This window comes from Carcharhinus amblyrhynchos, chromosome 13 (genome assembly GCF_965287045.1).
Source record: "Carcharhinus amblyrhynchos chromosome 13, sCarAmb.v2.hapA, whole genome shotgun sequence".
Taxonomy (NCBI): domain Eukaryota; kingdom Metazoa; phylum Chordata; class Chondrichthyes; order Carcharhiniformes; family Carcharhinidae; genus Carcharhinus; species Carcharhinus amblyrhynchos.
In genome coordinates, this window is record NC_137336.1 from 77342130 (window position 1) to 77368235 (window position 26106).

The 26106-nt window shown below is 46.8% G+C and overlaps 1 protein-coding gene across 1 annotated transcript in view; it reads left to right on the plus strand.

Moving 5' to 3' along the window:
- LOC145352000 (protein PAT1 homolog 1-like) overlaps positions 1 to 26106 on the plus strand; it is a 63737-nt gene that overhangs the window by 4547 nt on the left and 33084 nt on the right. The window contains 9 exon segments of the mRNA XM_080201858.1: positions 2444 to 2546; positions 5637 to 5800; positions 5984 to 6067; positions 11331 to 11525; positions 12232 to 12339; positions 12802 to 12879; positions 20008 to 20186; positions 22791 to 22886; positions 23331 to 23511. Of these exon segments, the coding sequence (XP_080057984.1) occupies positions 2444 to 2546; positions 5637 to 5800; positions 5984 to 6067; positions 11331 to 11525; positions 12232 to 12339; positions 12802 to 12879; positions 20008 to 20186; positions 22791 to 22886; positions 23331 to 23511 (1188 nt within the window).

Below are 26106 nucleotides of genomic sequence, written 5' to 3' on the forward strand. Positions count from 1 at the left end.
GCGAGGGCTCCTTGATTCCATACTCTGTCAAATGCTGCCTTGATGTCAAGGACAGTCATTTTCATCTCGGGAGTTCAGCAGTTCTTTGTCCATGTTTGAACCAAGGCTGTAATGAGGTCAGGAACTCAGTGATCCTAGCAGAACCCAAACTAAGCATGACCAAACAGCTTATAACTGAGTAAGCTTGATGACGCTGATGACCTCTTCCATCATTTTACAGGATTGAGAGAAGACTGATGGGGCAGTAATTGGCCGGGTCGGATTTGTCCTGCTTTTTGTGTGCAGGACATATCTGGAAAACTTTCCACGTTTTCAGGCCGATGCCAGTGTTGTAATTGTACTGGAATAGCTTTGTTGAAGTGGAAATTTTCCTGCTTCTTGACTGTGGTAGAAAGACTCAAAGTTTGTTCCGACAAAATAAATTGTCTTTATTTCCAAAAGACTGCATGCTGTATTGGCAGTGACTTGCGTTTGTGGGGAGCAGATGTTATGACTTGCTAATTCCTTCTCAAGTCCGTGCTTACATAAAGAATCGGTTCAGTATTTGTACGTAATCATTATCAGTTTGCGTGACCAGAGCTTATTCAGAAATTTAATCAATAGTAGCATCATAAACAATGTCATAAGTAATGGTACAACTTACTGACCTCCTAAAACTCTTTGTCTCATCATTCATACCTTTATCTTGTCCTTTTGGTAGAACAGAAGAAGGCTGATGACTTCATCTCTGACCTTATCTTGTCTCACTCATACAGGCATAGGTCATGTGGAGTCAGCCTTGTCAGGTCTGACCGAGGATAGGCGCAGCTTGACCTTCTCTGGTCTTATTCATGTCTTTAGTGATGCGGAGTCAGTCCTACTAAGTCTTACAGTGGTCTGGTATTTTGGAATAAGGATAAGGATATTTGGATTTGGAGAGGATGTTTCCGCTTGTGGGGGAATCTAGATCTTTGAGTTACTGTTTTAAAATAAAACTGCTCATTTAAAACGAAGGTAAGGAAACCATTTTGCTCAGGGGTGGTGAGTGTTTCGAACTCTGCTCCTCAAGAGGCAGAGGAAGCAGAGTCTTTGAATATTTTTAAGGCAGAGTATGATAGATTCTTGATTAACAAGGGGGGTGAAAGATTATTGAGGGGTTGGCAAAACTGTGGGGTTGAGATCACAATCAGATTGGACGTGATCATCTTGAATGGCAGAGCAGGCTGGAGGGGCTGAGTGGCCTACTCCTAATTTGTATGCATGTTCAAACATGGAAAATACATGTGCATCCCCACACTGCCTCCGAACACCACTCCCTCAAAATAAAATAGATTTTTCGCAGAATTAAAAATTGAAATCTGAGATGGATACATTTTTCCTTATCAAATATATTGAAGAATATGGAGCAAAAGCAGGTGGATGGAGTGAGGCTCCCAAGCAGCGACTGGCAGAGTCAACTCAAGGGGTTGAATGGCCTCCTCCTGTTCTGTGTGACAGGCTCAAGGGGCTTCATGGCCTCCTCTTGTTCCTGAGTGACAGGCTCAAGGAACGGAATGGCCTCATCTGTTGCTGTTTAACAGCCTTGAGGTGACAAATGGGTTTTCTATTTCCATGTAACAGATTTAAGGGGCTGAATGGCCATAAGATGTAAGACGAGAATTAGACCATGTGGCCCATCAAGTCTGCTCTGGCATTCAATGAGATTGTGACTGATCTGATGAGATAATCCTTCTGATATCGAGGTGACTTCACATCTCCATATTCTTTGATTCTTTTACTGGCCTCTTCCTGTTTCTATGTAACAGCCTTGAGAGGCTAAATAGCTTCCTCCCTGTTGTTGTGTAACAGACTCAAGGGGCTGAATGGCCTCATCTGTTCCTGCTTTGGAGGTTGAATAACCTCTTCCTGTTTCCATACCCTTTGCAGGTACAACGCCAGTTGAATTAAAATGGATAACTGATTGTGTAGAGACTAACCCTGCGTCGCCCATATAATCATGATTATGCAAATTCCAAACTGTCCACAGCACAGAAATAGGCTATTCGCTCCACTCCTGTTCACCTCACTCCATCAGCATTTCTCCCTCGTCTTTATCCAGTTTCCTATCAAATACATTTGTTTTCAGTATCACACTGGGAGTCACCAAGTGCAGTTCTGATCGTCAAATCACAGTGGGAGTACTGTGTACAACTTTGGAGCCTCAACTGTGTGCAGTGACTCCCAGTGTTATACGGAGACCAGAACTGTGCACAGTGACTCCCAGTGTGATATGGAGACTGGAACTGTGCACAGTGACTCCCAGTGTGATACGGAGACTGGAACTGTGCACAGTGACTCCCAGTGTGATACGGAGACTGGAACTGTGCACGGTGACTTCCAGTGTGAAGCGGAAAAAGAAACTCTGCAAAATGATTCCCAAATATTATCTTACCAGTAATTATGTTCCTGTATTCCCCTTCCTCAGTCCCTCGATGACAGCCCAATCGAGGAAGATGAAGAAGCCCTCCGAGAAGAAGACCATGATATTGACCAGTTCAATGAGGACACATTTGGCACTGGTGCAGTGGGTAAGTAAATGCCTTTATAGTGTGTTTGGGTGCCCATTCAGTGCTATTAGTAGAGGTTCTACCCCTCTTGCTCCTTAAGTCTAAGACCTTCAGAAATAAGAGTCGACCATTTAGCCCCCTTGCTATTCAATGAGACCGTGGTTCACTTTCAACTTTCCAACACCAGTTTCCTTCACTAGCCTCTTATCCTTTGATGTTTTTATTATGTAGCAATTTTTAAAATCTGAGTCTTGAACATACCCAACGATTAATGCTCACCCCCGTCTGGGACAGTGAACTCCAAAGGTTCACCACCCTCTCAGTGAAAAATGTCTCTTCATCCCAGGCCTAAATGACCTGACCCTTATTCTGAGACTGTCCCCTGATTTTAAACACCTCCTTCCCGCACCACCAAGCAAGGGAAACATCCTTCCTGCATCTACCCTGTGAGAATTCTGTGTGTTTAAATGAGGTATAGATTTATAACTCCTTGAAAGTGGAGTCGCAAATTTTTGATTTGATTTATTATTGTCACATGTATTAACATACAGTGAAAAGAATTGTTTCTCGTGCTATACAGACAAAACATACCATTCATAGAGAAGGAAACGAGAGTGCAGAATGTAGTGTTACAGTCCTAGCTAGGATGTAGAGAAAGATCAACTTAATGCGACGTAGGTCCATTTAAAAGTCTGACAGCAGCAGGGAAAGAAGCTGTTCTTGAGTCAGACTTTTGTATCTTTTTCCCGGTAGAAGAGAGAATATCTGGGTTGCATGGGGTCCTTAATTATACTGGCTGCTTTGCTGAGACAGCGGGAAGTGTAGACAGAGTCAATGGATGGAAGGCAAGTTTGTGTGATGGATTGGGCTACATTCACGATTTTTTGTAGTTCCTTGCGATCTTGGACAGTGCAGGAGCCATACCAAGCTGTGACACAACCAGAAAGAATGCTTTCTATGGTGCATCTGTAAACGTTGGTGAGTGTCGTAGCTGACATGCCAAATTTCCTTAATCTTTTGGGCGGAGTGGTGAAGAAGACATTCGGCATGCTTGATTTCATTGGTCAGAACACTGAATACAGGGGTTGGAATATCTTGTTGAAGTTGCACAGACATTAGTAAGGCCACACTTGGAATACTGTGTACAGTTCTGGTCACCGTATTATAGAAAGGATATTTTTAAGCTAGAAAGAGTGCAGAAAAGAGTTACTAGGATGCTACCAGGACTTGATGGTTTGAATTATAAGAAGAGGCTGGGTAGACTGGGACTTTGTCCCCTGGAGCGGAGGAGGCTTAGGGGTAAACTTACAGATCTATAAAATAATGAGGGACATATATCAGCTAGATAGTCAACAATTCCCAAAGGTAGGGGAGACTAAAACTAGAGGGCATAGGTTTAAGGTGAGAGAGCAGAGACCCAAAAGGGTTCAAAGTGGCAGTTTTTTCACACACAGGGTTGTGAGTGTCTGGAAAAGCTGCCAGAGGTAGTAGTAGAGGCAAGTACAATTTTGTCTTTTAAAAAGCATTTAGACAGTTGCATTGGTAAGATGAATATCAAGGAGTATGGGCCAAATGCAGGCAATTGTGACCAGCTTAATGGTTTTTAAAAAAAGGGCAGAATGGACAGTTGGGCCAAAGGGCCTATTTCCATGCTGTAAACCTCTATTACTCGAGGTCAACTCTCATTTTCCTCAGGGAATAAAGGGCCAGTTTATTTAACCTTTGCTAGTAGGACAATCCCTCAGACCATGAAGTAGATTGGTGAAACTCCATTTGACTTCTTCCATAAACAATTATATCATTCCTTGGGTAAGGAGACCTAATCTGCACATGCTACTCCAGGTGCAGTCTCACTGTGACTCCTCTCCCTACGCTCCATGGACTGCAGTGGTTCAAGACCCAAAACCCTTGAATGAATTAAAAAATATTCAAATACTCTTGTAGAAAAGGCCAGCGTACTGTTTGCTCTCTGAATTGTTGGGCGCACCTGCATGTTATCATGCCTAACAGTTCTGGCTGCTCTCTCGGGTCTGGTCAGTACTCATGCCAGGTAATTTTGGGGAGGTTATGGCCTGGGGTTTTATTAATCCAGACTATTAGTAGGTTTCATGCAGAAACTCAGGTAATGTCTGGGGACCTGGGTTCAAATCTCACCTCAGCAGATGGTGGACTTCGAATTCAATAATAACAATAAATATCTGGAATTAAGATACTTAATAATCTTCTGAAGGCTATGAAACCATTGTCAATTGTTGGAAAAAACTGTCTGGTTCACTAAGGGAACTCTAGGGAAGGGAATCTGCTGTCCTTACCTGATCTGGCCTACATGTGACTCCAGAGCCACGGCAATGTGGTTGACTCTCAACTGCCCTCAGCTAACTAAGAATGGGGAATAAATGCTGGCCAGCCACTGACACCCATGTCCCACCAGTGAATAAAAAAAAATTGCCAGGAGTAATGACGGGATTTCTGACTGGCTGATCGAGCACTGCCTGGACCCCTGCTTGATAATACGGGCAGGTGGCTTTCAGGAGAGGGCTGGCTGGGAGTTGGGAGATGCAATTTTTTTTAATACATTCGTGGGACATGGGCATCGCTGGCTGGCCAGCATTTATTCCCCATTCTTAGTTAGCTGAGGGCAGTTGAGGGTCAACCACATTGCTGTGGATCTGGAGTCACATGTATGCCAGATCAGGTAAGGACAGCAGATTCCTTTCTCTAAAGGACATTGGCGCACCAGCTGGGTTTTTCCGACAATCAACAATGGTTTTGTGGTCATCAATAGATTCTTAGCTCCAGATATTTTTCTTTGAATTCAAATCCCACAATCTGCCATGGTGGAATTTGAACTCGGTTCCCCCAGATTAGCTGAGTTTCTGGATTAATAGTCTGATGATTATACCACACATCATCACTTCCCCAAAAGTGATCATCAACAGCTTTAGCAGCAGTTGCAAACATTGAGCTGAAAGCATCACCCAAACAGGGTCTTGAACCCTGAACCCTCAGATTAAAAGTCTGATGCTGGATTTGATTCTCCTCACAACGGGGGAGGTGGCGAGCAAAGGGAGCCAGTGCTCCGTCTGACCCTTTTGACCTTTGGTCTGGCAGAGGACTGGGAGGAACAGCACGAGGGTCTGGATGACCACGGTGGGGACCCGGACGACCTGCTGAAGGAGAACAACCTGGCGGAGAGCATCAGCAAGCTGGTGATCGACAGCGACCTGGAGGACCCCGCCATCATGAGGGCCGTGCCTTCCAACCCTCCGCTGCAGGTGAGCCGAACCTGGCCGCTTCCAAGTGTCCTGCATCACTGGCTCTGACCAGACTGTCCACTGGCCCTGCTTCAGGGGAGAATGCTGATACTGCAGGGCACCTGCTGTTTTGTCACTCTGTGGATCCCCCACCCTCCCCGTCTGGTTTAAACCTCATTCGCTGATCCTGCATCTCTCACACAGGCACCTCCACGACTGAACCCCAGCATGTGGGAAGGGCCCATGGTGTTTGGACGAATCGGAAATCCCTTTCTTTCCCACTTGGAGGTACGTAGATTCACCTGTTCTTGATTTCACTTTCACCTGCGTTTTGCTTCACCCTCTACATTCAGAAACGTTAAGGATGGGTGTGTTGTTTGCAAATATAATTTCAGGTTTGGTGATTGTGTGAGGTAGTGCAATTTCACAGGAAGCATCAGGAAAAGAAAGCTGAAAAAGGTTGCACAGTCCTTTGAAGAAAGCCAGTGGTTGGCATGGGAGGGAGAGAGAGAATAGAGATTGATGGTATGAGCCAGCAGAGGATTCAAAGAATCCCTACAGTGCAGGAGGAGGCCATTTGGCCCATCAAGCCTGCACAGACCACAATCCCACCCCGGCCTTATCCCTGTAACTCCATGTATTTATCCTGCTAGTCCTCCTGACACTAATGGGCAATTTACCATGACCAGTTAACCTAATCAGCACATCTTTGGAGTGTGGAAAGATACTGGAGCACCTGGAGGAAACCCACGCAGACACGCGGAAAACATGCAAACTTCACACAGCCAGTGACTCGAGGCCAGAATTGAACCCAGATCCCTGACACTGCAAGACAGCAATGCTCATCATTGTGCCAGAGCTAGGGGATGGGCAGTCGGGTCGGGGCTGTGAGAGGGGGGAGGGGCTGGAAGCGGAGTAGGGATCGCAAGAGTGGAGACGGGCCAGCAGGGGGAGAGAGGGGGCAGAGGGCTGGGTGAGGGGCAGGAAAAGGATGACCAGAAGCTCGAATGAAGAGTTTTATGAGGCACATCTTCAGAGAGAGGAAGGAGAGAATTTCAGCACTTTCGGCTCAGACAACAGAAAACCCAGCAACAGTGGCGGATCAGTTGAAACAAGAGATGTTGTACAGTTGGTCAGAATTGTAGTAGTGCACAGATCTCCAAGGTTTATGAGGTTGCGGGGGATTCAAAATTAAGGAGCAGCCATCGAGAGATTTAGAATCAATTGAGGGATTTAAAATAGAAACAGCTGGAAGCCAGTGAAAGTCAGCAAACAGGGGTGATGGGGGATTGGGATTTGAGGTTTGTTAAGATACTGATATGAACCTATGGCTCTTTTCTTTCTGAAAGTATGTACTTTCAACTGCTGGAAAGTTTGCAATTTGAACTGAGACAGAGCAAACTGCTTAAAAATACAAGGTCACATTCCAAGGTGAAGATAGGAAACAAACAAACTGACTTCAGGGGCTATGAAGAGCGACATTTCTTATCATCCAGACACCTCTCCAAACTCGTAACTATCAAGGAAGAGACATTAAAAATGCAAAGCGCTGGATAATGGAAAATGGCTCCCACAAAGAGACCCACATAAAACTGCTTGGAAATATTAAATGGGTGAAATATTTCAAGGCAAGGCTTCCACCACTTGAGAGAGATTGCAAATGGTGCAGTATGTCAAGAAAGTTCTCAGCCCAGAAAGTGGGCCAAAGGCTGCTCTCTCACTTTATCCTTTGGAATGGTCTTTTTACTTGGTTCCAGAAGCCAACTCTGTGAGAAACTTAACAGCTAACTAAGTAGTTATTGTAGTAAGGGCCACATTCAAGAAACCAATTAACCCAAATAGGCCATGGTTTTTAAAATCTATGCCTCCAAGGCAATTGAAAGGAGACCTAACCATGTATTCTTTGACCTTTTTGTATTGGACTCTCCGATGACTTGAGGTCACAAATAAGGTTGTCAAATATGTTGCTTAAAAGAAGAAACCTCTTGATATAAAAAATGAAGTTAACAATAGCGGGAAGTTAGCAGAATAGTAATAACTATAAAAACAGGAGCACTAGTAAAACAGATCTTGCTCGCAGAACACTCACTTGCAGACTGAAAAACCCATCATGGATTGTACATGCTCAGAGCCCTCAGCAGACGCCAGTAAAACAATTACATTGGAGAAAGGCTTGTAAGAACATTCTGTACTCAAACTGACACTCTGTATGAGACTTTTAACTCCTCTTGTGCCTGGGTGTGGGTATCTGTCTGTGTGTCTTCGCACGCATGGACAATCTAGTTATATCAATGCATATATTAGCAATCAGGAAGAGCCACACATTCACGCACTTGTTCGCTAACTACATGGCCCTGTCACAACCCCTGGCTAAGCCACACTCCCAAGTTTCCTTCATATTGAGCCCGAGAAGATGTACCCCCTTTAGGGGTAATGTAAAAACTTACCTTATTTAAAAAATATAAGTCTCACCTTTTGTCATTTTTAATGGGAGGAGTGATGCTGGGATATTCAAATATCACCTCACTCCTTAGACACAAGCACACGCATCACACACACTTGCTCAGTCCCTTTCTCGTGCTCCCAATCATCCTGCCCTCAGGCCAGAATGGCAGTGAAGACTTAATGAGCCAAATAGCTGCCTTCTGCTCCTATTTGTTGCATCTATTCCTGGGCATCTCAGATTCAAAGGACAAAATAGTGTTCTTCTTCTGGACGTGGGTGTACCAGTGTAGGACACAACGTTAGCATCGAGGCGAGCAATTAGGAAGACCAATCGTATGTTGGCCTAAACTGCAAGGGAGTTTGAGTCCAAGAGTAAGAAAATCTTGCTGCCATTGTCTCAGGCCTGGGTGAGACTGTATTTGAATTATTGTAGTGAAACTGCAGCAGGCGACGGTGCAGAGGGACCTTGGGGTCCTTGTGCATGAGTCGCAAAAACCCAGCTTGCAGGTGCAGCAGGTGGTCAGGAAGGCGAATGGGATGCTGGCCTTCATAGCGAGGGGGATTGAATATAAAAGTAGGGAGGTCTTGCTGCAGCTGTATAGGGCATTGGTGAGGCCACAGCTGGAGTACTGTGTGCAGTTTTGGGCACCGCACCTGCGCAAAGATATTTTGGCCTTGGAGGGAGTGCAGAGGAGGTTTACTAGGCTGATACCGGAGTTGAGGGGATTGAGCTATGAGGAGAGGCTGAATAAACTGGGCTTGTACTCATTAGAGTTTAGAAGAATGAGGGGAGATCTCATTGAGACGTATAAGATGATGAATGGGATGGATAGGATAGAGGTGGAAAGACTCTTCCCGCTCAAAAAAGACAGTAGGACTAGGGGGCACAGCCTCAAGATAAAAGGGGGGTGGTTTAGAACGGAGTTGAGGAGGAACTTCTTCACTCAAAGGGTGGTGAATCTCTGGAATTCTCTGCCCGTTGAAGTGGTGGAGGCTGCCTTGCTAAATATTTTTAAGATGGGTTTTTGATAAGCGAGGGGATTAAGGGTTATGGGGAGAGGGCGGGAATGTGGAACTGAGCCACGACAGATCAGCCATGATCTTATTGAATGGCGGGGCAGGCTCGAAGGGCTAGGTGGCCTACTCCTGCTCCTATTTCTTATGTTCTTATGACAGTTTTGGCCTTGTATTTAAGGACTGGTATGCTTCCATTGAAGGTGGTCCAGCAGAGGTTTATTGGATTGTTCCCTGAGGTGAGAGGCTCAGTTCACTGAGCTTTACATTGCAGGGCAAACATACGCTCAAAGAATGTGATTGAAACCTCCAAGATTCTGGAGGGGCTGGATAGGATGAGACACTGTGAGATTGTTTTCCTTGGCAGGGGAATTTAGGACACAGGCACAGTCTCAGAATGAGAGACAGTGATTTCAGACTGAGATGAGGCAAAGTTTCCTCACTGAGAGTTGAGTTTTGGGAATGGTCTATCAGAGGGTTGTGTACGCTCCATTGTTAAGTATATTTAAATCTTATGTATCCAGGGTTTTGGAGATCAGAGGACATGAGGTAGAGGCCGAAGTGTACAGTTGAACAGATGATCAGCCATGATCGTATTGAATAGTAGAGCAGGCTCAACATGTAATACCTGTTCTTGTTTTTCATCTTGTGTTGTCCTTATAATCTGTTCCTTTTTCATGGCCTCAAGTGGCTGGAAGTTTTTTCCTAATATATCAAGCTCAATGACATGAATGATTTGCTCGTTTCTTAAGGTGAGAGTCTGCAGGACATTGAGTGGCCTTCTCCTTTTCCTGTACAATAGGCTCGAGGACTCTGAAAGTTTTCCTCTTGTTCATGTGTAACAGGCTCAAGGGGCTGAATGGCCACTTCCTGTTCCTGTGTAATGGGCTTGAGAGGGGCTGAATGGGCCTCCTCCAGTCTCTGTAATACAGGCTCGAGGGGCTGAGAGGCCTCATGTTCCTCTGTAACAGTCTCCAGAGGGCTGAATGGCCTCCTTCTGTTCCTGTGTAGCAGTTTCAAGAGGGCTGAATGGCCTCCTCCTGTTCCCGTGTGGCAGTCTCAAGAGGGCTGAATGGCCTCCTCCTGTTCCTGTGTAGCAGTCTCAAGAGGGCTGAATGGCCTCCCCCTGTTCCTGTGTAGCAATCTCAAGAGGGCTGAATGGTCTCCTCCTGTTCCTGTGTAGCAGTCTCAAGAGGGCTGAATGGTCTCCTCCTGTTCCTGTGTAGCAATCTCAAGAGGGCTGAATGGCCTCCTCCTGTTCCTGTGTAGCAATCTCAAGAGGGCTGAATGGTCTCCTCCTGTTCCTGTGTAGCAGTCTCAAGAGGGCTGAATGGTCTCCTGTTCTTGTGTAGCAGTCTCAAGAGGGCTGAATGGCCTCCTCCTGTTCCTGTGTAGCAGTCTCAAGAGGGCTGAATGGCCGCCTCCTGTTCCTGTGTAGCAGTCTCAAGAGGGCTGAATGGTCTCCTCCTGTTCCTGTGTAGCAATCTCAAGAGGGCTGAATGGTCTCCTCCTGTTCCTGTGTAGCAATCTCAAGAGGGCTGAATGGCCTCCTCCTGTTCCTGTGTAGCAGTCTCAAGAAGGCTGAATGGCCTCCTCCTGTTCCTGTGTAGCAGTCTCAAGAGGGCTGAATGGTCTCCTCCTGTTCCTGTGTAGCAGTCTCAAGAGGGCTGAATGGTCTCCTCCTGTTCCTGTGTAGCAGTCTCAAGAGGGCTGAATGGCCTCCTCCTGTTCCTGTGTAGCAGTCTCAAGAGGGCTGAATGGTCTCCTGTTCCTGTGTAGCAGTCTCAAGAGGGCTGAATGGCCTCCTCCTGTTCCTGTGTAGCAGTCTCAAGAGGGCTGAATGGCCTCCTCCTGTTCCTGTGTAGCAGTCTCAAGAGGGCTGAATGGTCTCCTCCTGTTCCTGTGTAGCAGTCTCAAGAGGGCTGAATGGCCTCCTCCTGTTCCTGTGTAGCAGTCTCAAGAGGGCTGAATGGTCGTCTCCTGTTCCTGTGTAGCAGTCTCAAGAGGGCTGAATGGTCTTCTGCTGTTCTTATGTAACCTGTAATTTGATGCTAAGCTGTTTCACGTTCCCCTCCTCCTCCTCCTCCTATAGGAGAACCGGATGCTGTCTGGATCCAAGGACTCCATTTTGCCCAAGAGGCCTCTCTTGGGCCATGATGAAGAGCGGGACCTGTCGGACCGTGCACCCCCTCCCCGGTCTTCCTCCCCTGTGATTGGGAGCCCCCCTGTGCGGACAGCCCCGATCGGAACACCCCCCAAGCACATGAGCCACCTCAGCAGCCAGCAGGTATGTTGCCTCCGGTTTACAGTTCCTCCTCTGTTCAAAGTCTTACTGTGCCTGCTTCTGCACAATGGCAGCAAGATTTCCTTACTCTCCAACTCCAATGCCTGTGTGCCCTGAATCAAATTTGACTGTTACAATAGTCTCTGTATTGTCCTCTCACTTTGGGCCATATCTTCCGAACTCCATGGCAGTGTAGCAGGGGTTGGCAGGCTGGGTGTTCAAACACTTCCAAGGTCTCTCATCCTTCCTTATCTCTGTAACTCCCTCCAGTCCCTACAAACCTCCCTATCCCTGTGACTCCTGCAGGCCTCTGATCTCTGCACTCTTCCAGTAAGAAGTCTCACAACACCAGGTTAAAGTCCAAGAGGTTTATTTGGTATCACGAGCTTTTGAGCGCTACTACTTCATCAGACTCACCTGATGATGGAGCTGGGTTCCAATAAAACTACACGGTTAAAATCAAAAGGGCAGACAAAACTGTGACACAGATTTGAGTGCAGACAAATGCAAGCTTTGAACTTGAAGAAGCACAAATCAGCGAGGTTAAACTCCTGAATGCCTAGGAACTGAGGTGATTCACAGGGCCACAGCAAAATATGAAATAATGACTGATACACCCAATGCCTTGCTATATTAAATGCAAGTTGCTGTCTTCATCGCCCCAGAGGGTTATTTTCTAAGTGTCACTGATCTCTCTCCTCTCTTTCAGCCATCCATACTGTGCCCCACTCCCGTCCACGTGCGAGCTCCAATTCACCAGCGATTCTCAGCCCCCTTCAAAGAGAGGATGTCGCCTACCCAGCTGCTGAATGTTGCGGTGAGCCAAGTGTTGAGGGTGCGGGGAGGAAGAGTGGGGGAAAACTTAGGAAGAGTGCACAGATAGCGTGCAGTGGTGGGGGGGGTGGATATGGAAGATGAGAGACACCGCATGGTTGCGGAGGAAGGGGAAAATTCGAGGAGGATAAAAATGAGGGGGGATTTTTGTATGTGGGGCCAGAGGAGGAAGAGTGTTTGGCACGGGCACAGAATGGCCAGCTGGCAGAGCTAGGCTGTTGGCGAAGGTACATGGCCAGATGGCATGGGACAGACTGCGATGGTCCAAGCATAATCGGGTACTGTACGGATGGAGCTGTCATGTGGCTGATCTTCACCCTTGTCACTGCGAAAGCTTTGGGAGCAGATTCCTCTGTTGTTATGGGAATATCATTGGATCTTGCCATTTACCTGCTATCTATTTTCTTTTCTACCACACACACGCCCCCTCCCCCTCCTTCTCCAGAATTCCTCATTGCGTGCCCACCATTTCCAAGGCGGCGTCACCCAAATGCTGAACCCACTTCTACTCGGAACGGCACAGGTACATTATGTTAGGAATGACCAATTGATGCAATTGGATAACACGGTATAATTTTTTAATAGTTTATTTATTTAATAGTGTCACAGGTAGGCTTACGTTAACACTGCAATTAAATTACTGTGAAAATCCCTGAGTTGCCACACTCTGGCTGTTTGGGTACACAGAGCGAGAATTTAGCATGGCCAGTCCACCTAACCGGCACTTCTTTTGGACTGTGGGAGGAAACCCACACAGACACGGGGAGAATGTGCAGTTTCCTCACAAACAGTGACACAAGGTAGGAATTGAACCTGTCCCTGGCCACCTCAAACACTGTTGCTTAACCATTGTTGCTCAACCTTGACCACAGAGGCTACCACGTTAGCCACTGTGTCACCTTAACCCCTGACTGCTGTCTTGTCTGTTCTGTTCACGTCTGGCACAGTGCAGGGCTCATGATGTAGAGCAGGTTTTGGCTATTAGAAGCACTCCTCTGTCCTCTGAGGGATTTTTAAATTTTTTTATGGGATGTGAGCATTGCATACTGGGCCAGCATTTATTATTCATCCCTAATGCCCTTGGGAAGGTGATGGTGGGCTGTCTCCTTGAGCTGCTGCAGTTCATAGGTTGTACTTATACCCAGAGTGTTGTTAGGGAATTCTAGGACTTTGACTCAATGGTGAAGGAATGGCGATAAGTTTCCAAATCAGCATGGTGAGTGACTCGCAGCAGAATTCCCAGCTGGTGGTGTTCCCAGGTGTCTGCTGCTCTTGTCCTTTCGGCTGGTAGAGGTCGTAGATTTGGAAGGTGTTACTTAAAGGGGCTTGGCTAGTTTCTGCAGTGCATTTTGTAGATGATACACACTGCTGCTGCTGTACATTAGTGGTGGAAGGGGATGAATGTTCATGGAAGGGATGTCAGTCGAGGGGACTGCTTTGTCCTGGACGGTGTCAAACTTCTTGAGAGTGGTTAGAGCTGCGCTCGTCCAGGCAAGTGGAGGGTATTCCATTACACTCGTGACTTCTGGTTTGTGGACAGGCTTTGGGGAGTCAGGAGGTGAGTTACTCACTATAGGATTGCTAGTTCCTGACCGGTTACTGTTGCCACAGGATTTCTATTGCCAGTCAAGTTTAGTTTCTGGTCAATGGTAATCCCTAAGGTGTTGATAGTGGGGGATTATACATCAATGATAATGTTAAGGGGCAATGGTTAGACCCTCTATTGTTCGACATAATCGTTGCTTGATACTTCTGTGGCACGAATGTCATCCGAAGCCTCGATCGATATTGTCCATATCTTGCTGCTTTCAGGCATGGACTGCTTCACTATGAGGAGTCGCAAATGGTGCTGAACATTGTGCAATCATCAGTGAACATTGCATTTCTGATCTTGTGATTGAAGGAAGGTTATTGATGAAACAGCTGAAAATGGTTGGGCCTTGGATACTAAACTGAGGAACTCCCGCAGTGATGTCCTGAAATTGAGATGATTGACTTCCAACCACCACAACCATCTTCCTTTGTGCCAAGTATGACTCCAACCAGCAGAGAACTTCCCCCCCGAATCCCGTGACTTCAGTTTTGCTAGGGCTCCTTGATGCTACACTGCTATCTTGATGTCAAGGGCAGTCACTCTTATCTCACTTTTGACATTCTGCTGTTTTGCCCATGCTTGAGCCAATACTGGCATAAGGTCAGGAGCTGAATGACCCTGGCAGAACACAAACTGAGTGTTAGCGTATCATTGTGAAGCAAGTACTGCTTAATAGCACCATTGATTACCCCTTACATCACTTGATCGAGAGGAGACTGATGGGGCGGTAATTGGCTACGTTGGGGTTTGTCCTGTTTACCACATTTCTTGGTTGATGCCAGTGTTGTAGCTGAATTGGAACAGCTTGGCGAGAGGAATAGCAAGTTTTGCAGCAACAAACATTCACTACTATTGCTGGAATATTGTCAGGGCTCATAGTCTTTGCAGTATCCAGTTCCTTAGCTGTTTCTTGATACCGCGTGGAGTAAATTGAATTGGCTGAAGACTGACATCTGTGACGCTAGGAACTCCAGTGGAAGCCAAGATGGATCATCCACTTTGCAATCCTGGCTGAAGACTGTTGTGAATGCTACATCCTTCTGTGCTGGCATGCTGGACTCCTCCATCATTGAGGATGGGGATATCTGTGAAGCTTCCTCCTCCAGTGAGTTGTTTAATTGTCCACCACCGCTCACGACTGAGGAACTCTGGCCTGATCCATTGGTTGTGGGATGGTTTAGCTCTGTTGCTTGCTGTTCATGCTGTTTGGCATGCATGGAGTCCAGTCTTGTAGCTTCACCAGGTTGGCATCTCCATTGAACTAGGGTTGATTCCTTGTCTTGGTGGTAATGGTGGTCTGAAGAGGCCATAAGGTTACAGATTGTGCTGTTGATGGCCCACAGCACCTCAGAGATGGCCAGCCTTGTGTTGCTAAATTTGTGTGAAGTCTATCTCATTCAACACGGTGGTAGTGCCCCACAACACGATAGCGGGTACCTTTATTGAGAAGGCAGGACTTTGTCTCTATGAGTGATGTGGTGGTTACTCCTACCGATACTGTCATGGAGAGATGCATTTGTGCCAGGCAGGTTGGTGAAGATAAGGTGAAGAATGTTTTTCCCTCTTGTTGATTCCCTCACCAACTACTGTAGCCCCAGTACAGGAGCTGTGTGATAGAATCTCTGCAGTGCAAAAGGAGGCCATTCGGCCTATTCAGTCAACACCAAACACAATCCCACCCAACCTAATTCCTGTAAACTCTCATATTTACCCAACTATTGCCCTGACACTCAGGTCAATTTAGCATGGCCAATCAACTTAACCTGCACATCTTTGGAGTGTGGGAGGAAACCCATGCAGACACGGGGAGAATGTGCAAACTCCACACAGTGACTGAGGCCGGAATTGAACCCGGTTCCCTGGCGCTGTGAGGCAGCAGTGCGTGTTACTGTTTCCTTTTGGGCATGGCCAGCTCTATCTGTGGTGGTACTACCGAGCTACTCTTAATGATTGGCAGTGAAGTCTCCCACTCAGAGTTTATTCTGCACCCTTGCCAGCCTCAGTGCTCCCTCCAAGCGGTATTCAACCTGGAGGTGTACTGATTCATCAGCTGAAGTGGGATTGCAGGGATAGGCTATGTGACAATGTGTCGGTTTCCTTAGCCATGTTTGACTTGATGCCATGAGACTGCATGGTTGGGAGGCAGTGGTTTAGTGGTTGTTGGACTAGTAATCCAGAGACCCAGGGTAATGCTCTGATGACTTGGGTTTGAATCCCACCACAGCGATTTGTGAAATTTGAATTAAATAAAAGTCTGGAATTCAAAGATAAATGATGACTACAAAGCCATTGTAGATCGTCGTAAAGATCCCATCTGGTTCATTAAAGTCCTTCAGGGCAGTGGTTCCCAAGTGTGCTGTGAGAAGCTTACAAGTGTACTATGGCCTGCTGCTGGAATGTTCTGGTGGGATTCAGAGGGTGGGCAAGCGGGGACTGGAAAGAGAGAAGTCGTCAGGCCTGGCCTCAGACACTGCGGGACTGACTGACAGGTACATTGAATAAAAGCAACTGAATGACCCAGATTCATCCCCAACTTTCAAATGATGAAATTGATTTGGAATAGCTGTTGGTAGATCATCAGACGTTTAAACTGAGTGTCTAGGGTTCAAGTCTCTGTTCGGGTGATACTTTCAGCTCAATGTTTTCAACTGCTGCTCAAGCTGTTGATGATGGATTTTGGGTTGGCAGTGGCTGAGTGGTATTATTGCTAGACTATTGATCCAGAAACTCAGATAATGTTCTGGGGACCCAGGTTCGAATCCCGCCACAGTAGCTGGTAGAATTTGAATTTAATAAAATATATCTGGAATTAAGAATCTATTGATGACCATGAAACCATTGTTGGAAAAACCCATCTGGTTCAAGAATGCCCAATATTGAAGGAAATCTGCTGTCCTGAACTGGTCTGGCCTCCATGTGACTCCAGAGCCCCAGCAATGTGGTTGACTCTCAAATGTTCTCCAAGGGCCAACTAGAGATGAGTGATAAATGCTGGCCAGTTAGCGATGCACATGTCCCACATATGAATGAAAAAGGTTTAACGATCCTGTGTATGGAAGCAGTGCAACTCAGAGTCAAACACAGGTACAAATGTTTGTCTTTAGCGAGAGCCTCTTCACTGGTGAGCGTTGGCTAGAGTCTCCTGTCCTGGTGCTCCCAGAAGATCCATTTGTGTGACTCCAAAGAAAAAATAATTAACTATTCAAGTACTCTACTGCCAAAGAAACTTCAGCCCGTGTCTCAGGCTAACTCGGTTATCTGCACTTCCCAGCTATGATGACAACACAGTGGTTAGAGCTGCTGCCTCACAGCATCAGGGACCTGGGTTCGATTCCTGGCTTGGGTCACTGACTGTGTGGAGTCTGCACTTTCTCCGTGTGTCTCGTGGGTTTCCTCCGAGTGCTCTGGTTTCCTCCCACAGTCCAAAGATGTGCAGGTTAGGTGTGTTGGCCATGCTAAATTGACTCTGTGTACCCGAACACGCACCAGAGTGTGGCGACTAGGGGACTTTCACAGTAACTTCATTACAGTGCAAATGCAAGCCTATTTGTGACATGAATAAACTTGAAAATTATCATTGCTCAGCCCTACAGTTCCCTATAGTAAAAGGGACCTGATCATTTTCTCAGGTTAACAGGATATCCAAGGTACATTCACACTCCCTTCCCATCACTTCTCCAATTTCAAACCAAACTCTCAGAAATTTCTTGATGTAATCCTTTCTTTCATATGAAAGAAAAAGTTGATTGCAAAACTGTCAGGACGAAAAACAAAATGCAATTCGGAAATGCAAGCAAGCGTTGGGATTGCATGGGGCAGGTTAATCTGAAACCATGAGGAGCCTGGCTTCAAACAAGAGTCCAGCCGCATGCTCACCATTCTCCCAACTTAATGCCGCACAAGGCAGTTGGAGCTTCTCATTTGAGTTAATGCAGTTGGTGCTTATCTATAGGGTTTACTGGGGGGAGGGCGGAGTCCAACATCTGTAAGGTTTTTATGAAACAGGAATAGCAGGTGGTGAAGGTGCCTCTCGCTTTTAAACTTACTCCCCCAGAGGGGTTAGAATCATAGAATTCCTACAGTGCAGAAGGAAGCCATTTTGTCCACCAAGTCTGCACCAACCACAATCCCACCAGGGTCCTATTCCTGTAACCTCTCATATTTACCCTGTTAATCCCCTGACACTCGCGTCAATTTAGCATGGCCAATCAACCGAACCCGCACATCTTTGGACTGTGGGAGGAAACCAGAGCATCTGGGGGAAACCCACACAGACAATGGGGAGAATGTGCAGACTCCACACAGACAGTGATCCAAGGCTGGAATTGAACCTGGATCCCTGGCTGTGTGAGGCAGCATCGTTAGCCACTGTGTCATCCACAGAAAACAAGGTGGAGAACAAAGAAAATCACAGCACAGGAAAAGGCCCTTTGGCCCTCCAAGCCTGCACTGGTCATGCTGCCTGACTGAACTAAAACCCCATACCCTTCCGGGACCATATCCACCTATTCCTATCCTATTCGTGTATTCGTCAAGATGCAAAAGTCACTATCGTATCTGCTTCCACTACCTCCCCCAAGTTTCAGCTACCCACTACCCTCCGTGTAAAAAAAAAACTCATACATCTCCTTTAATCCTTGTCCCTCGTACCTTAAACCTATGCCCCCTAGTAATTGACTCTTCCGTCCTGGGAAAAAGCTTCCGACTATCCAATATCATAATCTTGTAGACTTCTGTCAAGTTGCCCTTTAACCTCCGATGTTCCAGTGAGACAAACTAAGTTTCTCCAACCTCTCCTCACAGCTAATGCCCTCCATACCAGGCAACATCCTGGTAAATCTTTTCTGTACCCTCTCCAAAGTCTCCACATTCTTCTGGTAGTCTGGCGACTAGAATTGAACACTATATTCCAAGTGTGGTCTAACTAAGGCTCTGTAAAGCTGCAACTTGACTTGCCAATTTTTAAACTCAGAAGAAGCATGTCATATGCCTTCTTGACTACTATCTCCACCTGCATTGCCAATTTCAGTGACCTGTGTACCTTTACACCCAGATCCCTCTGCCTATCAATACACTTAAGGGTTCTGCCATTTATTGTATATTTCTCATCTGCATTAGACCTTCCATTTGTCTGGATTAAACTCCATTTGCCATCTCTCCGCCCAAGTCTCCAATTGACCTATATCCTGCTGTATCCTCTGATGGTCTTCATCACTTCCGCAAATCCACCAACCTTTGTGTCATCCGCAAACTTACTAATCAAACCAGTTACATTTTCCTCCAAATCATTTATATGTATATATATATTATGAATAGCAAAGGTACCAGCACGCCACTTAACACAACCCTCCATTCAGAAACGCATCCTTCCATTGCTACTCCCTGTCTTCTATGAATGAGCCAGTTGTATATCCACCTTTCCAGCTCAGCTCTGATCCCATGTGACTTCACCTTCTGCACCAGTGTGCCATGAGGGACCTTGTGAAAGACCTTACTGAAGTCCATGTAGACAACATCCACTGCTCCATCCTCATTAATCATCTTTGTTACTTCCTCAAAAAACTCAATCAAGTTGGTGAGACATGATCTCCCCTTCATAAAGCCATGCTAAACATCATCTTAGATCCAAGGGGGAGTAAATCCTGTCTCGAAGAATCCTGTTTTATCTGTGTCTGAAATCATCTTGGTCCCGCTTAGCTAACTGAACCTCTGTGGTGTTTGTGGGGCTAGATGGGTGCGTGTGTAGGTGGGTTTGTTTGTGGGCATAGCTGGGTACTTGTGTAGGTGTTTGGGAGGGTAATTTGTGTGATGGGGGCTGGGAGAGGGGACGTATGCCTACATGTGTGCGCGTGTGTATTGGGGGCTACATAGGTATGTGGCAGGGTGAATAGATGTGGTTGCATTTTGCTGGGTGTGTGCGTCTGGTTGTTTGACCTTGTTGACTCCTGGCAGACGTGACCCTTGGGCTGTGCGTTTGACCTTGCCATTTGTTGACCCCCGAGCAGCCTGGCGCCTCGGTGTCTGTGTGTTTAACTTTGTGTCTTGTTCCATCCACAGCAGCAGACTGGGAGGATGTCCCCCAGTCACTTTGCCCGAGTCCCAGGTTTGGTGGGGAGCCAGCTGACGGCCATGAATGCTAACCTGCTGCAAAGCAGGATTGGACAGATGATGCCACCCGTCACCGGTTTCCGGCCGTACTTCAACCCAGCCACAGCAGGACACCTGCAGAACATCAGGTACCGTGGGAATGGGGAGAACATTGGGTTGGGGGGGGGGGTGGTCTGTGATACTCAGCTGTGGGCACCACGATGAAACTTTTTTGGATATTTTTTGCCTGCGGTTTTGACATTTTGATACTGGGGAGGGAGCCTTGGTTAACTGGAGTTTGTAACATTTAAGGTGTATAATGCACCTTTGTGCCTCAGAGCAGAGGCAGTTGAACCCTGTTATTCAATTCAAGGATCCGTAAGCAGCAGTTAGTGAACAGTTAGTCAAGGGTGGACAAAGAGGAAGGTCAGCTCGACGCAGCTGAAAGGATGCCGTGAGTGCTGCTGAACCTTGGGATTCGGAGAAGCTCAGAGGCTTGGCTGAGAGGCCACATGAGTAGCACAGTCTCAGTAGGAGGTTGAGGTTAGCTGGAAAATAAACCAATGGAGCTGACATGAGAATGGGTTTGAGAGAAATCTGGAACAGTGCATCTTTTGAGTTAAGATCATACCCAGGGAACATGTTGATTAGAGCTGCTTTGAATGAGAACTGAAATCCCCCCTCACCCCGCAGTGTAATTTGTAGGGTGTCTAACAACAGTTTCACTGTTACTTCGTGTTTAACTCATGTTGATTCTGCATGGTGGAGTATAAGATCTGATGTGGAGATGCTGACATTGGACTTGGGTGGGCACAGTAAGAAGCCTCACAACACCAGTTAAAAGTCCAAACAGGTTTATTTAGAATCACGAGGTTTTGGAGTGCTGCTCCTTCTTCAGGTGAGTGTACTCCCAGCCCTGAGTTCCTTCCTCCCTGCCTCCCCCCACCTGGCCCCGCGTTCCTTGCTCCCCCTGGACTCACCGCCCCCCTCTCCTCCCACAATCTGTGGCTGAACTGATTCCTACGGATGGCTGCCTCTCTCTCGCTTGCTCAGTATCCTTATTAAAGAACATCCTGGTAACTATTTTTCCTTTCTCTTAATTGCTGCCCAGACATGGTTTAAAAAATACATTTGTTTGATTTTAACTTGTGCAAAAAAAACATTTTTTGTAATCATTCATGGGACATGGCTAACTAGTATTATTGCCCATCCTTAGTTGCCCTTGAGAAGATGGTGGTGAGTTGCCACCTTGAATTGCTGCAGTCCACGTGCTGTGGATTGACCCACAATACCTTAGGGATCCAGTGTCTGTGAAGGAATGGTGATAGATTTCCAAGTCAGGATGATGTTTGGCTTGGAGCAGAACTTCCAGTTGCTGGTGTTCTCATGTATCTGTTGAATTAGTGCTTCTAGATGGTACTGGTCACGGGTTTTGCTGCACAATGTGTCTTTGTGTTCCAGCAGCACAAACGCTAACTGGAAATGTGGACCAATATTCTCAAAAAGGATTCAAGCTAACACAGCATTTTCTGAAATTAAATGCGGGCCTCAGTCAGTTTTTGCCTCGGAGCAAATTAATTTTGTTTCTCAGTTTCACATCTGGTGAACATATTTTTGAAATTCATTCATAGAACATGAGTGTAGCTGGCTGGCCAGCATTTATTGCCCATGGCTAGGAGAAGGAGCTACCTTCTTGAATTGCTGCAGTCCATTGTGGATGGACCCACAGTGCCGTTAGAGAGGGAATTCCAGGATTTTGACCCAGCGACAGTGAAGGAACGGCGATGTATTTCCAAGTCAGGATGATGCTTGGCTTGGAAGGAACTTGCAGTGATGGTGCTCCCATGTATCTGCTGCCCTTCTAGATGGAAGTTCTTCTAGATGGAAGTAGCTGTTCTTCTAGATGGAATTAGTTGTGGGTTTGGAAGTTGCTATCTAAGGATCTTTGGTGAATTGCTGCAGTGTCTCTTGTAGATAGTACACACTGCTGCTTCTGAGCGTTGGTATTGGAGGGAGTAAATGTTTGTTGATGTGATGCCTCCAAGCAGGGTGCTTCGTCCTGGATGGTTTCAAGCTTCTTGAGTGTTGCTGGAGCTGCGCCCATCCAGGCAAGTGGGAGTATTCTTCACACTCCTGACTTGTGCCCAGATGATGGACAAGCTTGGGGTAGTCAGGGGTTGAGTTACTCATCACTGTATTCCTCGCCTCTGACCTGCTCTTGCAGTTTATTTTCATAACGTCCTATAATTTTGTGACAACTCCCGTTGTCTGTGAAACTCTTAGGGACATCCTGAGATGGTGAATCATAGAAACCCTACAGTGCAGAAAGAGGCCATCTGGCCCATTGAGTCTGCACCGACCACAATCCCATCCAGGCCCTACCCCCATATCCCTACACATTTACCCGCTAATCCCTCTAACCTACGCATCTCAGGACACTGAGGGGCATTTTAGCATGGGCAATCAACCTAACCTGCACGTCTTTGGACTGTGGGAGGAAACTAGAGCGTCTGGAGGAAACCCACGCAGACACGAGGAGAATGTGCAAACTCCACACAGACAGTGACCCAAGGCGGGAATCAAACCCAGGTTCCTGGAGCTGTGAAGCAGCAGTGCTAACCACTGTGCCACCATGTCGCCCTCACCAAAGCTCACCCTATCGCTCCTGTGAAACACCTCGGGAGGTGTGGTTTTGCTCTGTGAAAGAACGTAGGATCAATGCATGCTGTTTACTCGACTGCTAATCTTTTTAGGTCTTCCCAGTCCATGTTCCGAGCGGACACCACTCACCTTCACCCCCAGCACCGTCGTCTCCTCAACCAACGACTCCAGCTACAGAACTCCAGGAAGTAAGTAACTCCTCCCTCGGCATGTCCAGTTGCAGGTTCCACGCTTCAGCATGACTGCGAGGGGCCTTGGAGGAGGGTGTGAGTGGGGGATGGTGGGATTTATGGGATAGTATCAGGGACGAGGGGCTTCAGCTTGGAGGAGGTTGTGCAGTTCTGTGTATGAGAATTTAGGAACGGCCCTTGGAAAGGGTCTAGAGGAGATTGACTCCAATTGCTACCATGGATGATAAGGGGCTTCTTAAATTTTGAAAGGGGTGCAGAAGCAAAAGGTCCTGAGTGTACAGGTGCATCAATCATTGAAGATGGCAGGGCAGGTTTAGACCTCAGCTGGAATACTGTGTACAGTTCTAGAGTATTGCTTACAGTTCTACAGAATTGCTTATAGTTTCCCCACCTACACTCTCATTCTCTTTTTCCCTTCCTTACTCATTTGCTCACTCTCAGCCAGCACCGAGGACAGAATGGCTCTGCAGGCGACAGGCACGGCAGAGGCAGTTATCATGAGCAGATGAAGAAGGACCCCTACGGCAATCTGATGACCCAGCGAGAGAAAGAGTGGGTCAGTAAGATCCAAATGATGCAGCTACAGAGCGCAGACCCCTACCTGGACGATTACTACTATCAGGTAGGAAGGGTCATGGGTGGACTGTGGAAACTCTCCCTCTCTCAGGCGCACAAAATTAAAGTTTTTTTTGAGTTTATTTATTGATGTCACTGGCAGGTTTACATTAACACTGCAATGAAGTTACTGTGAAAATCTCCTCATCGTCACACTCTGGTGCATGTCAGGGTCACTGAGGGAGAATTTAGCATGGCCAGTGCAGCTAACCAGTACGTCTTTCAGATGGTGGGAGGAAACTGGAGCACCCGGAGGAAACCTACGCAGACACTGGGAGAATGTGCAGACTCCACACAAGAGAATCACCAATGAAATCCACTTGGGAATTCAGGAGAAACTTCTTTACCCAGAACGTGGAGCTGACTGCCACAGGGTAGTGGTTGAGGATGAACAGTGTGGATTGTCTTTTCAGGAAAAGCTAAATCAACACGTAAGGGAGAAAGGAAGCAAAACATTTGCAGATTGGATTGGATGAGATGAAGTGATGTGGGAGGCTGGTGTAGGGCCTAAACACTGTGCCAGATCAGTGGGGCTGAATGGCCTGTCTCCGTGCGGTAAAATTTGGAGCCATTCCATGTCGGTGTGACTCAGGTCACAAGATCAATAACTGTGACATGGACTGGTTGGGTTGAGCAGCCTGCTTATGTGTTGTGCCAACCCGCTGGCAAGGGAAAGAAAACCAACAGTCTGTACCTGCGACCTTTACTGAAACTCTCTCTCTGAGGCATGTGGAGAAAGTGATCAGGCGTATAGGTGCACATGCACACACACCGGCACATGCATGTGCTGGCATGCACAGACACACATACCCCTCTTTTCACCTCCCCCAACACCACCTCCTCCACCCCCCCCCGCCCCACCCCCGGCCCTCTCCACCAACACCACCAGCCCTCCACCACCACCATTCCCTGGTTCCATCCAGCTCTGAGTGGTCTGCTATTCTGGCAGGAAAGCAAGCGGGTCCTCCTGATCCCTGGAGAAGTGGAAGTGTTTGTTTACCACCCACAGCAGTGCAAACAGGGCAGAAACCTTCAGCACAGGAGGAGGCCATTCAGCCCTCTGTGAAAGCGCAGTCATGTCAAGTTCCACATCGGCTTTGGCAGCAAGTTCATGATTCTCTGGCACCCGACCAAGTCCCTTTTGGGATTATTGATGGGATTGACTGTTTTGAGGTTGAACGTTCCAGATCTTGACATCTGTGTGTGAAAACAAACCTCACGTTTCCCCTCTAGCTCCTTTGCCACTTAGTTTTTAAATTTCTTGACCTCTGGCTATTGCCCCACTTTCCTGAGGGAACATTTGTACACCTTCTGCTTTGTTTATGGGGAGGCAGTAGTATCTTGTGTGGTATTGTAACTGGGCTACTAATACCTAGATGCAGGGTGATGTTTTGGGGAATTCCACCGTAGCAAATGGTGAAAACTCAGTAAAAATCTGGAATTAAAAATCTGATGATGAGCATGAAACTATTGTCAATTGTCATAAAAACCCCTGTGGTTCAAAGGAAGAAATTTGTTGTCTTTACCTATTCTGGCCTACATGTGACTCCAGACTGCAGCAAAGCGGTTTACTCTTGTGAGAAACGGTCCGATACTCACTTTTATGATCCCCCCCCTTGAATCAAAGACACGGATGAGTTCAGCTAACTGTCGGTTTATTCGATCTTGCAAGAAAGGGTGCCGTCCCGTGGGTACACACACCTTGCTTTACACAATCATAGTTTATATACATTTTTCCAGATAACAATAGGACAGCCCTCCTTTCTTCATTGGTTACCACTTCCTAATCCCTTTACCGAGTGAGCTCCTCCCTTGTTGACATCCCATTAACTCTAATCCAATCACCCCCTTTAAGGCTTAAATCGTTTTATCTCTCATCAATTCAGCTAACTCTTTTTCATTGTCCTGTAAATTGCTAACACATTTATTTTATATGGTGTAAATTAGTTTGTTTTCCTATCTCTTTTCTGAAGACCCCGGGCGCCTGCCAGTCTCATGTTTTTTCCCTTCTTTTTCTATGTGTTTCATCATCTGCTGGTCTTAGCGTTTAACCCCTTAGGTTACAATAACGGTTCTGACATGGTTTCCGCCCCAGATGGCTTGACTCAAAAATTACACTACCATCCCTTACAATCCCCCCTGTTTTTCTTACGCTTTGTAATTTTTGACATTCTTCTGGTGTTCCAGGCGTTCCAGCAGGTCAAGGGCCTGTTCATCCAGAGTTTTATCGTCTAAGAGGCTTATCCTCTCTTCCGTCTCTAAATTCATATTTATCACTTTTCCATTCAGGACATCCCCCTTAGTCAGGGCTGTTTCGATTAGCCGCTGAGCCAACCCCCGAACACAAGGGATGATACAGCACCCTAAGGCGGCCAATACCCCTGCCGTCACCATGAAAGAGACAAGGACGGACATTACTACTCCTTTCCATTTGCCGAACCAAGCTTCCAACCACCTAGTGAGATCTGGGTCTGTACCCGAGTTCTCAGCTAGTTCATTAGCTAGGGTCGTTAGCCCTTCGAGGGCTCGGGTAATTGACCCATCGGGAGCTGTGTTATTTGGGATAAAGGTGCAGCATTCAGTTCCTATCATGACGCATACC